Genomic DNA, 11889 nt, shown 5'->3' with positions numbered 1-11889 from the left:
GGGCGTGGCTGTCCCAATGACCTGTAGCCAGGAGATGATGAAGATAGTTATCACTTCATTGGATCCTTGTTTGCATTGAGGGAAGGAACTCCCAGTGAGGAAACTCCCTTCAGTTTACACTCAGGGGTGCCTGGGACACTAAAGACTTGTGTCAGAGGAAGGATTTGAATTCAAGTCTTCCCAACTCTGACATCAACTCTTTCTACTGTGCTACCGCACAACAAGAACAAAACAGCAACAAGAATAATAATTGAAAGAGGAAAATCATTGATTTAGACTTGGAATGGGTCCTAGAGGTCACAGAAGAGGAAACTGAGAGTAGGACCTGAAGTGATTTTCCCAGGATGGGGCAGTTGGGAAGTACCTGGGGTAGAACCCAAATCCATGTCCTCACAGAAGTCCAGTGCTCTAACCACTACACTGCATTGCCTCCCCGTAAGAAGAAGGTCTCCCCCTCGGCAGGGTTGCCTGGTAATTCTATCATATTAATGATGTGTAATAATGGTTTTATAATGGGAGAGCCCAGAGATAAGGGAAGTGGGGGTGGGAGGAATGGGCTGGTGGGGCACAGCCCCTGTGAGGAGCTTTTCTAGGTTCCGATGGCGCCCCCCGTGAGGGGCCTTGTGCTGTGATCTCACTTGTTGCCTCTTTGCTACCGCCAGGACCCCCCCCACTACCACCACCATGTCTCAAAGGTATTCTGACAGTTCGCTAGATGAGAAGTCCAAGCTACTGAGGTATCGTTTGCACTCTGAGTTGCGCCTGGATGAAGACGGTAACCCTGCTCCTGGGCTCCCCAGGCCACGGGACTCCCTGAAGTCAATGGAGGATGCCGTCTTCCAGGCGGAGTGCCCGCTGCCGTGTGAGCCCCACCACGTCATCCTGAGCACGGAGAGCCCCGCTGCCCTCAAGGTGGGCACCCAGCAGCTGATCCCCAAGGGCCTGGCCGTGTCCACCAAGGCCAAGACGCCCACCCGGCACCAGAGCTTCGCCCTGACCATGACCAGCAAGGAGGCTGCCTCCCGGGACTCCAAGAGGCTCTCTGCCCCCAGCTTCTCCTGGGATGACCTCGACGTGGACGTGACCTCGGCAGGGATGCTGAAGCGCAACCTCCGGAATCAGTCCTACCGCGCAGCCATGAAGGGCTTTGGGAGCCCGGCGGAGCCCAAGCCCATCCCTACCCTCAAACCTCTGGTGGAAGAGCCGGTCCAGGCACGAGCACGGAGCCCGGCCAGGAACAAGGTGTGTTATGGGAGGTGGGCGCTGTTGTTGTCCCCACTCTTCAGGTGAGGGAACTGAGGCAGAGAAGCTAAGGGACCTGCCCAGGGTCATGATGCCAGTAAAGGTCTGAGGCTGGATTCAAACTCGGGTCTCCCGGACTCCAAATCCAGCTCTAGCCATTGGACCTCCCAGCCTCCTCTGGAAGCTGAAGAGTTTAGGCCTCTCTCTCTGTATCAGTCAGGTCTAGTTGATGAGCCGTCTCAGCCCTCCAGAGGCCTTTGTACCTGCTGTCCTCCAGCCTGGTATTTCCTCCCTCTTCAGATCCCCAGCTTTCTTCAAGGTTCAAATCTGGCTCTGCCTGGGCAGGGGCCTTTCCTCTTCTCCCTCCAGGTGATGGTTCTCTCTCTGCCACCTGGCTGTCTCTCCCTCTCACTGTGTCTCTCCATCTCTTTTTTGTTGTTGTCGTTTTTTTAAGTGAGACAACTGGGGTTAAGTGACTTGCCCAGGGTCACACAGCTAGTAAGTGTTAAGTGTCTGAGGCCAGATTTGAACTCAGGTACTCCTGACTCCAGGGCCGGTACTTTATCCACTGCGCCACCTAGCCGCCCCCCCGCTTCTGTCTCTTGACTCTGTTTTTCCTTCTCTTCCTCTCCCTCTCTCTTCCACCCCCAGTCTCCCTTTCCATCTCCTCTCTTCCCTTCCCCTCCCCTTTCCTCTCTTCTCTTCTCTTCTTTTCCCTCCATCATTATCTTTTTCTCCCTAGTACCTAACCCAAGACTTTAAACATGAGGAAGCTGGATAGCACCACCAGTCCTGTCAAATTTACATAGAAACATAAGCCACTAAACACCGAGGGATCCCTGAGGACCTCATATTGACTTAGAAAACCGCAAATAATATTATCAATTTTTATTTATCTTGTTAACTATTTCCCATTTGCATTTTAATCTGGCTTGGATCACTCTTTATCAGCATTTGACCCCTCTGGGCTGTGACCTTCAGGTTTATAGAATGTATTTCTTCCTTGTCCTATGAATTTCTAGTAAGTGGTAGAGCCAGGTGACTCATATTTTAATTCCATACAGCATCTATCAAGAACCTACTGTGTGCATGCTCCTTTCACAGAATGACAGGAATCATTAGAAGCAGGGGCAGCTCGGTGGCACAGTGGATAGAGCACCAGTCCTGGAGTCAGGAGGACCTGAGTTCCAATTTGACCTCAGACACTTAACACTTACTAGCTGTGTAACCCTGGGCAAGTCACTTAACCCCAATTGCCTCACAAAAATTGGGGGGTGGGGTGGGGAGAATCATTAGAAGCACCTACTGTGTGTTTGCTCATTTCAGAAAATAACAAGAATCATTAATTGGGGTGAGGGCCATTCACAGTGGAAGGTGGGGAACATTGTACAGCCATGTACTGAGCACAACCTAGGTGCCAGGTGCTAGGGATTAAGAAGAACCCCCTAAGGGGCAGCTAGGTGGCTCAGTAGATAAAGCACCGGCCTTGGATTCAGAAGGACTTGAGTTCAAATCCAGCCTCAGACACTTAACACTTACTAGCTGTGTGACCCTGGGCAAGTCACTTAACCCTCATTGCCTTGAAAAAAAAAAAAGAACCGGGGCAGCTAGATGGCGCAGTGGATAGAGCACCGGCCCTGGATTCAGGAGTACCTGAGTACAAATCCGGCCTCAGACACTTAACACTTACTAGCTGTGTGACCCTGGGCAAGTCACTTAACCCCAATTGCCCCTCAAAAAAAACAAAAACAAAAAAAAAGAACCTCCTAAAATGGGGCCTGCCCTCAAGGAGATTATGTTCTACTGAACGAGAACAACATGCTACATTAGAGGGGGGCAGGGGAGGCAGGATGCTCTTGAGGGCTTGGGGCCTAAGCTGAGCATCAGAGGAGGTTAGAGTTCTAAGAGAAGGCTGAGGGTGCAGAGGCAGGAGGACAGGCTGTGCTTGCCCATTGGGAGTCTCGAGATATAGGTTTTGTGACGTGGTAAAAGTGATTTATCATTGCTCATTAATTACCTATATATGGGTACTTAGTTCTTGGAAAGACTCATTGGGTTATTTCCCCACCCTTGGGGCCCTGGTTTATGATGTAAATGTGCTTGTCAGGAAACCCTGTTTTTACTTGAGAAGGCAAAGGTCCACGGAGTATAAAGTCTGAGTTATCAGGAGACGGGACAGAGCGGGGTGGGACTGGTGCTGTCTTCTCCCAGGCCGCCATGCTTGAGTCACTTTCACTCTTTGTTGGTTTCCTCTTTGAAGAGGCCCAGCCCCACCTCCAAGCTGGTGCCATCCTGCTGAGACTTATCACCAGTTGATCCAGACCATATCTTGTTGGAACATAGCAGTTTGTGTGTTGTCCTCCTCATTAGACTGGAAACTCCTTGAGGGCAGGGTCTGGTTTTTTATGATTCTTTTCCTTGGTATCCCCCCAGTGCCTGGCACATAGTAGGCACTTTGTTGACTGACAGAATTCCCTCTCGATTACCTCCAGTTTACCCTGTACAGAGCTTGTTTGTATTTAGTTGCTTGCTTTTGGTCCCCACCCCCATTAGGGTGGTGAGTTCCCCAGAGTGTAAACACATAGTAGGTGCTTAATAAAAGCTAGTTGATTGACTGACCAAATGAGATCATCTCTCATGTCCTTAAATCTTAGGATTCCTGTAACTTCACCAAACTGCCAAGATTCTTGGGAAAATGTTACATGTATGTCTGTAACTCTTTTTTTTCCATTTTCCCTTTTTTCCCCTTCATTGTTTTCTGTCCTGACCTGCAGATCTTTGCAACATATATACATAAAAACATGCAACATACACACACACATAATGTTTTCCCAGGAATCTTGGCAGTCTGATGAAGTCACAAGAATCATGAGATTTTAAGACCTGGTCTAGAGCTGATCTAGTCCAGTCAATCAAGTAGCATTTATTAAGCAGCTACTATGTGCTTGAAGTTAAACACTTTAAGTTGGAGATGCTGCTAAGGAAAAACCTTATACCAATAGGAGGTAGAGTGATTTGCCTAAGGTCACCCAACCCTTATGTGTCAGAAGCAAGATTTGAACCCTTGTGTTCCTGAATCAAGCTGCCTCCCATTCATTCATTCATAAATATCTAATGTGGCACAGTGAATGGAATACTGGCCCTGAAATTGGGAGGACCTCAGACACTTACTTACTAGCTGTGTGACCCTGGGCAAGTCACTTAACCCTCATTACCCCAGCAAAAACCAAAGCAAACAAAAAAAGTTTCTGCTTTATCCTGTTATTGTTGGAGGAACAGTGACATCAGAAAGGTGATGTCATGACTTGCAGTGAATTGGATTTAAGTGAGGGAGGGCTGTACAAGGTCACCAGCCTCTCTCTTTCCTCCTGAGCCACCTGGGTCCAATGGCAAGCTAGAGATCAGGATGACTGGAGATGAGCTGGGATGCAGTGGGAGACCTTGACTTGGTGAAGCTAAGATCTTTCCCAGGTCCCAGTTTGTCTTAGGCAACACCCATTTAGTAGTTAAAGCATAGGTAGGAATTGAGGCAAAAGTTGGCCTCCTTAAAAAAAATATTAGTCTAGTAGGGGAAGACCCCTAGAGTTTCTGGCCAGAATGGAAACAATTTATAAAGTATTTACACTCACTCTGAGCCATCAAAACCCAAATCATGAGCAAGCATTGAGTAGGGGAATCACACAGTCGGATCAGGACTACTACTGTGATGTAGAGGGAGACTTGAGGCAGGGAGACCAGTGAAAAGGCTGTTGGGGGTGAGGGGGGCAGCTAGGTGGTGCAGTGGATAGAGCACTGGCCCTGGAGTCAGTAGTACCTGAGTTCAAATCCAGCCTCTGACATTTGACACTTACTAGCTGTGTGACCCTGGGCAAGTCACTTAACCCCAATTGCCTCACCAAAAAAAAAAAAAAAAAAAGAAAAGAAAAGACTGTTGGGGTAATGGAGGATGAGGGAGAAGAAGAGGTCTTGCTGGCCTGCCAGAGGTCACCTTGCAAAAATGCAGGTGTGCTCCAGGGCTTCCGAATGGGGGCACCATTAGCACCTGGGCCAGGGCGCTCAGCTCCGGCCCCTTCTGTAAGACTTAGGGGTGGGAGTGAAGTCAAGAACAAGACCAACAAGAGGAGGGAGAACAGGAAAGTAGTCGGGGAAGAGGGGGGTGGATGGTTTTGTTTAAGCACATCTTGCTGCCAAGTTGTACTTTAATGGAAATGGGCTGGGACCTGCATTATCCCTGTTTGTTTTGCTTTGAGGTCCTGGGCCCAGAAGCTGCCCTGGGGGGTGTGATTAATTGGATTAGCTCTGGTGGGGGAGCAGAGGCTGGGCATACTGATCTGTGCTGGACATTACAAACATCTGGACTGAGGTCCAGGAACCATTGTGTGTGTCCATTTTCGTTTCGTTTTTTGGGTTTAGTGAGGCAATTGGGGTTAAGTGACTTGCCCAGGGTCACACAGCTAGTAAGTGTCAAGTGTCTGAGGCTGAATTTGAACTCAGGTACTCCTGAATTCAGGGCCAGTGCTCTATCCACTGCGCCACCTAGCTGCCCCACTGGTTAACAGCTTTTGTCATGATCAACAGTGGCATCCTCCCTGGATTTCCAAGGCAGGCTAAGCCCTGGACATATAAAGAAAAGCAATAACATGGTTCCTAGATTCAAGGAATTCACATTTGGAATGGGGGAGACAGCAAGCAAAAAACTCTTTAAGATTTATACAGAATACCTGGAAGGTCATCTCTGAGGGAAGGCATCAGCAGCCAGGAGGATGGGGAAGGACCTCCACAGAGGGTGGGCTTTGAGTTGAGCCTTGACAGAAGTGAAGAGGCAGAAGTAAAGAGAGGGTTTATTCCAGACATGGTGGATGTCCAGTGCAAGTGCCAGGTGAAACAGACATGGCAATGTTAATAAAAAGTGTGGGTGTCTTTTAAAGCTAAGGCAAAAGGAGCTACCAGAAGCTTTGCAGCATCACTAGCTTGAGAATCAAAGAACCAGCAGGCCAGAGGACATTGGCCACCAGTTATGTCCAAACCATGATCAGCTGTCTTTGGTTCAGTTCCCTACTTGGTTTTCTGATAACTCACTCAAACCAGCTGCAGATGGGACGCCAGAAACCAAGTGCCTTGGGAATTTTAGATGCCTCAGATGGAAATTATTACAGCCGCTGGTCTGCACAGGCAGAGGGAGGGTGGAGAGGTCAGAGAGTGAGCAAAGCTAGCAAAGTTAACCCTGTGGTTTTCCGTCTCTGGCCCTACTGAAGGAAACTGAGTTTATCTTACTGGTCAGCTCTTCGTTCCTGTCCCTGGGGGCTTGTCAGGAAGACCTGGCTTCGGAAGATCTTATGCCCGAGCAGATCGAATTTCCCCATTGAAAGGACAACAATAATGATAACAGCAATATATTATAATTATATTATCATATTATATTATATTATCATATTATATTATATTATCATTATAGTACATATTTTATGATAATATATTATATGTAATTATACAATATATGATCGTATTATATAATAATGATTATATAGCACCTGCTATGCGCTCTACACTGTGATAAGCATTTTACAAAAATTATCTCATTTAATACTTATACTAGCCCTGGGGTGGGGACAGGGGGAGGTGTCATTATTATGCCCATTTTACAGCTAAGGAAACTGAGGCAGACAGAGGTTAAGTCACTTGCCAGGATCACACAGCTAGAAAGTATCTTAGACCAGATTTGAAATAAGTGAAATCTGAGCTCTTCCCCCCCCACCCCGCCTTTTTTTTTTTTTTTTTTTTTGGTGAGGCAATTGGGGTTAAGTGACTTGCCCAGGGTCACACAGCTAGTAAGTGTCAAGTGTCTGAGGCCGGATTTGAACTCAGGTCCTCCTGAATCCAGGACCGGTGCTCTATCCACTGAGCCACCTAGCTGCCCCCAGCTCTTCCCCTTTTTGAGAGTCGTCACCAGCTCCCTATAGTAGCATATAAGATAAATTATAAACACATCCCACAGATGGATGCCTGTTATCCTTCGCAACCATACTTCATATTATTGCCACATCCTGTGTTCCTGCCAACTTGCTGTTCCCCATTCTCATCCCATCATCTCCGACTTCCATGCATTTGTCTGGGGCACCTGCATGCCTTCCCTCCTTGGCCATGATGCCTGTGGAAATCCTCCTCTTCCAGGGCCACCTCCTCCATGGAGTCTTCCCAGATGGCAGAGTTTTGCCCCGCTGCACATTTTCCTGGACCGCTTTGGATTTCTTGTCTGCCCCGTCATGTTCAACAGCATATCACCATATATTTTGTATCCCCCATGGTACAATAGAACTTCAGGGAGGGCAGGGACTGAATCATGTTTTAATCTTTCCCTAGTATTCATTACTGTGATCTATATGCTTTTTTATTTTTATTTTTATTTTTGTGGAGATGGGGAGGGTTTGTGATTTCATGGATATCTGAAATTCCCAGTGTTGAAATTCTCTCCCCAGATGCAGATCAGCAACTTCTCGGTCATGTAAAGCCTTAGAGAGCTGCAGGGGGCAGCAGGCGGGGCACTGGGGGTGGGGGTGGGGGTGCAGAACTCACCAAGAAGTTAAGGGACTCCCCCAGGGTCACTGAGTTTATATGTGTCCAATGCTTGGCACAGAGTAGGTAGAAGACCTGGAGTCAGGGCATTCAGATCCCGCCTCTGACCTCTTAACTCTGCCTGTGAGTCTGGTCAAGTCACTTAACTTCCCTTGACTCAGTTTCTTCATCTGTAAAATGAGGCAGTTGGAGTAGGTGGCCTCTGAGGGGCCTTCTCTTCTAGCTCTCCATCCTTGGTCCTAATAAATGCTGATCTACTGCTCATTAAGGCCACGAGGCCCCTTTTTTGTTCTTGTTCAGTTGAGTCTGACTCTTCATGACCTCACTTGGGGTTTTCTTGGTAATGATACTGGAGTGGCCCATCCCTTTCCTTCTCCAGCTCATCTTGTGGACGTTTGGTGGGGAGAGGCCTCTCCGTGCAAAGCACTTAGAGTCTTGCTATCAGAACCAGGGGCTGGGAAACTGGATCCAGGTCTCCCAGTCTCTTGTTCCTGGGGGCTTCCCCCTGAGCATGCCCATCCAAAGGCCCCCGTCTGCTTTCTCTGCTTCTCAGCACCAAGAGAAATGTTTGCTTTAAGCCAGGCAGCTGGGGAGCTTTCTGGTCCCAGCTTGTTCTGAAGAAATCCAACCTGGTCCTTCCCCAGAACAGGAAGGGGCAGGTGGCCGAGTTTGCTGAGAAAGGGGCCTCTTAAAGAAATGTATGGCTCCCTGCAAGGAAGGGCCGGCCCATGGGTTCTGGGCCTCTGCAGAGCATCTGTTCAGTGATTAAATAATAATTGGATCCAACAGGGGCAGCTAGATGGTGCAGTGGATAAAGCACTGACCCTGGATTCAGGAGGACCTGAGTTCAAATGCAGCCTCAGACATTTGACACTTACTAGCTGTGTGCTCCCCTGGGCAAGTCACTTAACTCTCATTGCCCCACCAAAAAAAAAAAAAAGAAAAAGAAGTGATAGCAGAGAAGGAGGATGGGTATTCCAAGGGGCAGAGGGGTATGGTGAGGGTGAGAGAGGGACCAGAAGAAAGCCAGGCAGGCCACCTTCTTCTAACCCACTGCCTCTCTGTCCTTGTCTCCTAGCTACAGAAGACTCTTGGGAGGAAGCGCGCACACAAGGGCTCTTTCAAGGATGGTGAGTCTGGCCTCTGGTCACAGGCCCCTCCACCAGGCCTCCTGGGGAGGTGGTGGTTTTCTAAGAAGCTCTGGCCCTCTGGGGAACCGGGAAGGGGGGGGGGCCTTCATCCGGGCCCTCCAGGCAGGACAGCAGTTAAAGAAAGAATGAAAGAATCCTTGAGATGTTCAAGAAGGCATTTGCACTTTAAAGAGAATGTGACTGGGCTCCCCCCCACCCCAACTTGATTTCCTCCAGGGCTGGGCTGCAGCCCAATGGACTGTAAATTCCACTCTGGTGGGGTTGGTAGAATGAGCTCTCACCCTCACTCCCTCCCCCCCTCCCTCTCTCCCTCTCCCCCTCCCTCTCTCCCTCTCTCCCTCTCTCCCTCCCTCTCTCTCCCTCTCTTTCTCTCTTTCTCTCTCACCCTCACTCCCTCCCCCCCTCCCTCTCTCCCTCTCTCCCTCCCTCTCTCTCCCTCTCTTTCTCTCTTTCTCTCTCACCCTCACTCCCTCCCCCCTCTCTTTCTGTCTCCGTCCCCCTCACTCCCCCTCTCTTTCTCCCTCTCCCCCCCTTCTCTGCCCCCTGACCTATGTGGTTGTTTCTGTAGCATCTTAGAAGACAACCCCTTTTCCCAAAGGGGTATGTGAAAATCCTCATCTCCGAGGGGCCCCCAGGAGACATAGTGACTAGATATATGATGGAAAGAATACTGGCTTTGGACTTTTACAAACGTGGGATCTGAGAGTGGTGAAATGACCAATATTATTCCCAGAGCCAGAATTTTCTGGCTCCAAGATCAGCACTCTCTCTCCTGTGTTGAGTCCTGCTTCAGTGGTGAACACCAAATGAGATGAGTGTATTTTGGAGGCCCCAAAGCATTCTGTAAATCTTAACCACCCCACCCCCCATCTTACTTAAGAAGAAAGTGAAGGTAAGACAGGTGAAGCAACTTTGTTCAGGGTCACACAGGTAATCAGTAGCAAGGGGAGGATTTGAACCCAGGTTTTCCTGATTCCAAGCCTTACTTGTCTTGCTCTTTCCTACCCCAACCCCCAATAAGTCACTTAGTCAACAAGCATTAAGCCCCTACCATGTTCTGCTCTCTCTCCCAGGAATCAATCACTCCAAAAAAAAAAAAAAGGAATCAATCACTCAACCAGCAACCATTAAGTCCCTACTATGTGCTGCCTTTCCCCCAGGAATCAATCACTCAGTCAACAGCCATTAAGCCCCTACTGTGTGCTATTCTCCTCCCAAGGGATCAATCACTCAGTCAACAAACATTAGGGCCCTACTGTGTGCTGCCCTTCCTTCCCGCCCCCCCCCCCCCCAATCAGTCACTCAACAAATATCAAGCCCCTACTTTTGGCTTGGTGCTGAAGATGCAAAAACAAAAGTGGGATAGTCTATATCTGTTTTTGTATTTACACAATATATCTTTATATGTGCGTACATTACCTCCCCCGGTAGGACGTAAGGCCCTTTGAGGATAGGAACTGTTTGATTTTTTTAAAAGATTCTCATCCCTGGTGGCGGCACTGTGCCCGGCGCATAGCAGGCACTGGCTATTTGTTGATTAAGGCAGTGGCTTACCTTCTATTAGGGGCCTGTCTCTTCTGCCCCTACCAAAAAGATGCCCCGGGATTAGGACGGAAGAATTCCCCATTGCTGTGGTTGTCTCCAAGAAGAGACTAGAGGAGGAAGACTTATTTCTAGACCTTCTGAGTTTGCAAAATGCTTTCCAAATGGCCCCTCATGTGGAAGGGCTGCCAGAGGGTCTCTGAGTGGCGTCTTCAGCGGGAAGCCCTGCTATGGCTGAGGAGCCCAGAGTGGCCTGTGGCCCCTCCCCTGCCTGGTCTGGGTTGAAGGATACAGGCTACGGTTAATGGATCTGTTGAGAGGCTGGAGTTGGGACAGAGCCCATCTCTGGTAGGGATCAGTGGGGCTCCCCCGGTCCAACCTTGGGGCATCCCAAGACTCTGGTAGGACCGGAGGTGCCTGGTGGTCCTCCCCTCCTCAGGCCCTATTCTCTAACGCCATCACCTGCCCATGGGGCTGTGATCCCCAGCCAGGACTCCAGGCCCAAAGGTGTCACATTCTACACTGGGATGCTACTCTGCCCCGAAGCTCCCTGACGAATCGGCCGAGCCCCATCCAGCCATGGGAGACTGCCCTCCCCAGGGGAGCCCGTTCTGGGGGGCTCTCCGCCGCCTGTCGATTTCAGGGTCTCTTTGGGGCCCCAGGGAGGACTCACCATCCCCAGGGGTCTTGGCAAGAGATGCTGCGCCTGAGGCACAGGGCAGGGATGGCTCTTCAGAGTCCCTGTGTCAGCTTGTGAGTCGCCTTCTGTCCCCAGATCCTAGGTTCTACCAGGAAATCCGGGAGAGGGGCCTGAACACCAGCCACGAATCAGACGATGATCAGCTGGATGACTGCTTGAGCCCAGAGGGACCTCGGAAGGTAGACGCCACAATTGTGGTGAAGAATTACCGGCCTGCCCAGGTCACCTGGAGCCAGCTCCCTGAGGTGGGTGCCCTGGGAAGGGAGTCCCCCACAGCCATCCCTTCCCCTTGCCCTCTTCCCATCCCTTCTGCAGCCTCTCGGGAAGCACCGCTCAGAGCCTGGGCTCTCCATAGAGAGGCCTCTGTATCCTTGTTGGAGATTTTTCTGTGTTGTTCTTTCTTAATTTAATTTAATTTTTTTCAATTATTGAAAATATTTTTTTTTGTTCCCACCCACTGACTGGTCAAAAGAAAATTACTAAATTCTCTTATCACATAGACACAGGTAAGCAAAACATTCCCACATTAGTCATTTTGAAAAATGTATTTATTTTGCACATTGGTGGGCAGTATTCTTTCTCAGTCCTCCCAATTATGTTTGGCCATTTTGATGATCAGAGTTCTTAAGATCAAGCAGTCCACATTTATTAAGCACCTACTATGTGCTAAGCTCTGAGATT

The 11889-nt window shown here is 49.3% G+C and overlaps 1 protein-coding gene across 1 annotated transcript in view; it reads left to right on the top strand.

The window, feature by feature from the left end:
• The first annotated feature begins 684 nt into the window (after positions 1–684).
• Positions 685–11889, top strand: part of ARHGEF16 (Rho guanine nucleotide exchange factor 16) — a 46944-nt gene continuing 35739 nt past the window's right edge. Inside the window, exons 1-3 of the mRNA XM_043997401.1 lie at positions 685–1242; positions 8900–8945; positions 11284–11453. Coding sequence (XP_043853336.1) covers positions 685–1242; positions 8900–8945; positions 11284–11453 — 774 coding nt within the window. The remainder of the gene's footprint in view (positions 1243–8899; positions 8946–11283; positions 11454–11889) is intronic.

This window comes from Dromiciops gliroides, chromosome 3, assembly GCF_019393635.1.
Source record: "Dromiciops gliroides isolate mDroGli1 chromosome 3, mDroGli1.pri, whole genome shotgun sequence".
NCBI classification, from domain to species: Eukaryota; Metazoa; Chordata; class Mammalia; order Microbiotheria; family Microbiotheriidae; genus Dromiciops; species Dromiciops gliroides.
The sequence above is the reverse complement of the archived record's forward strand: the minus strand, read 5'-3'. Positions and strand labels throughout refer to the sequence as shown.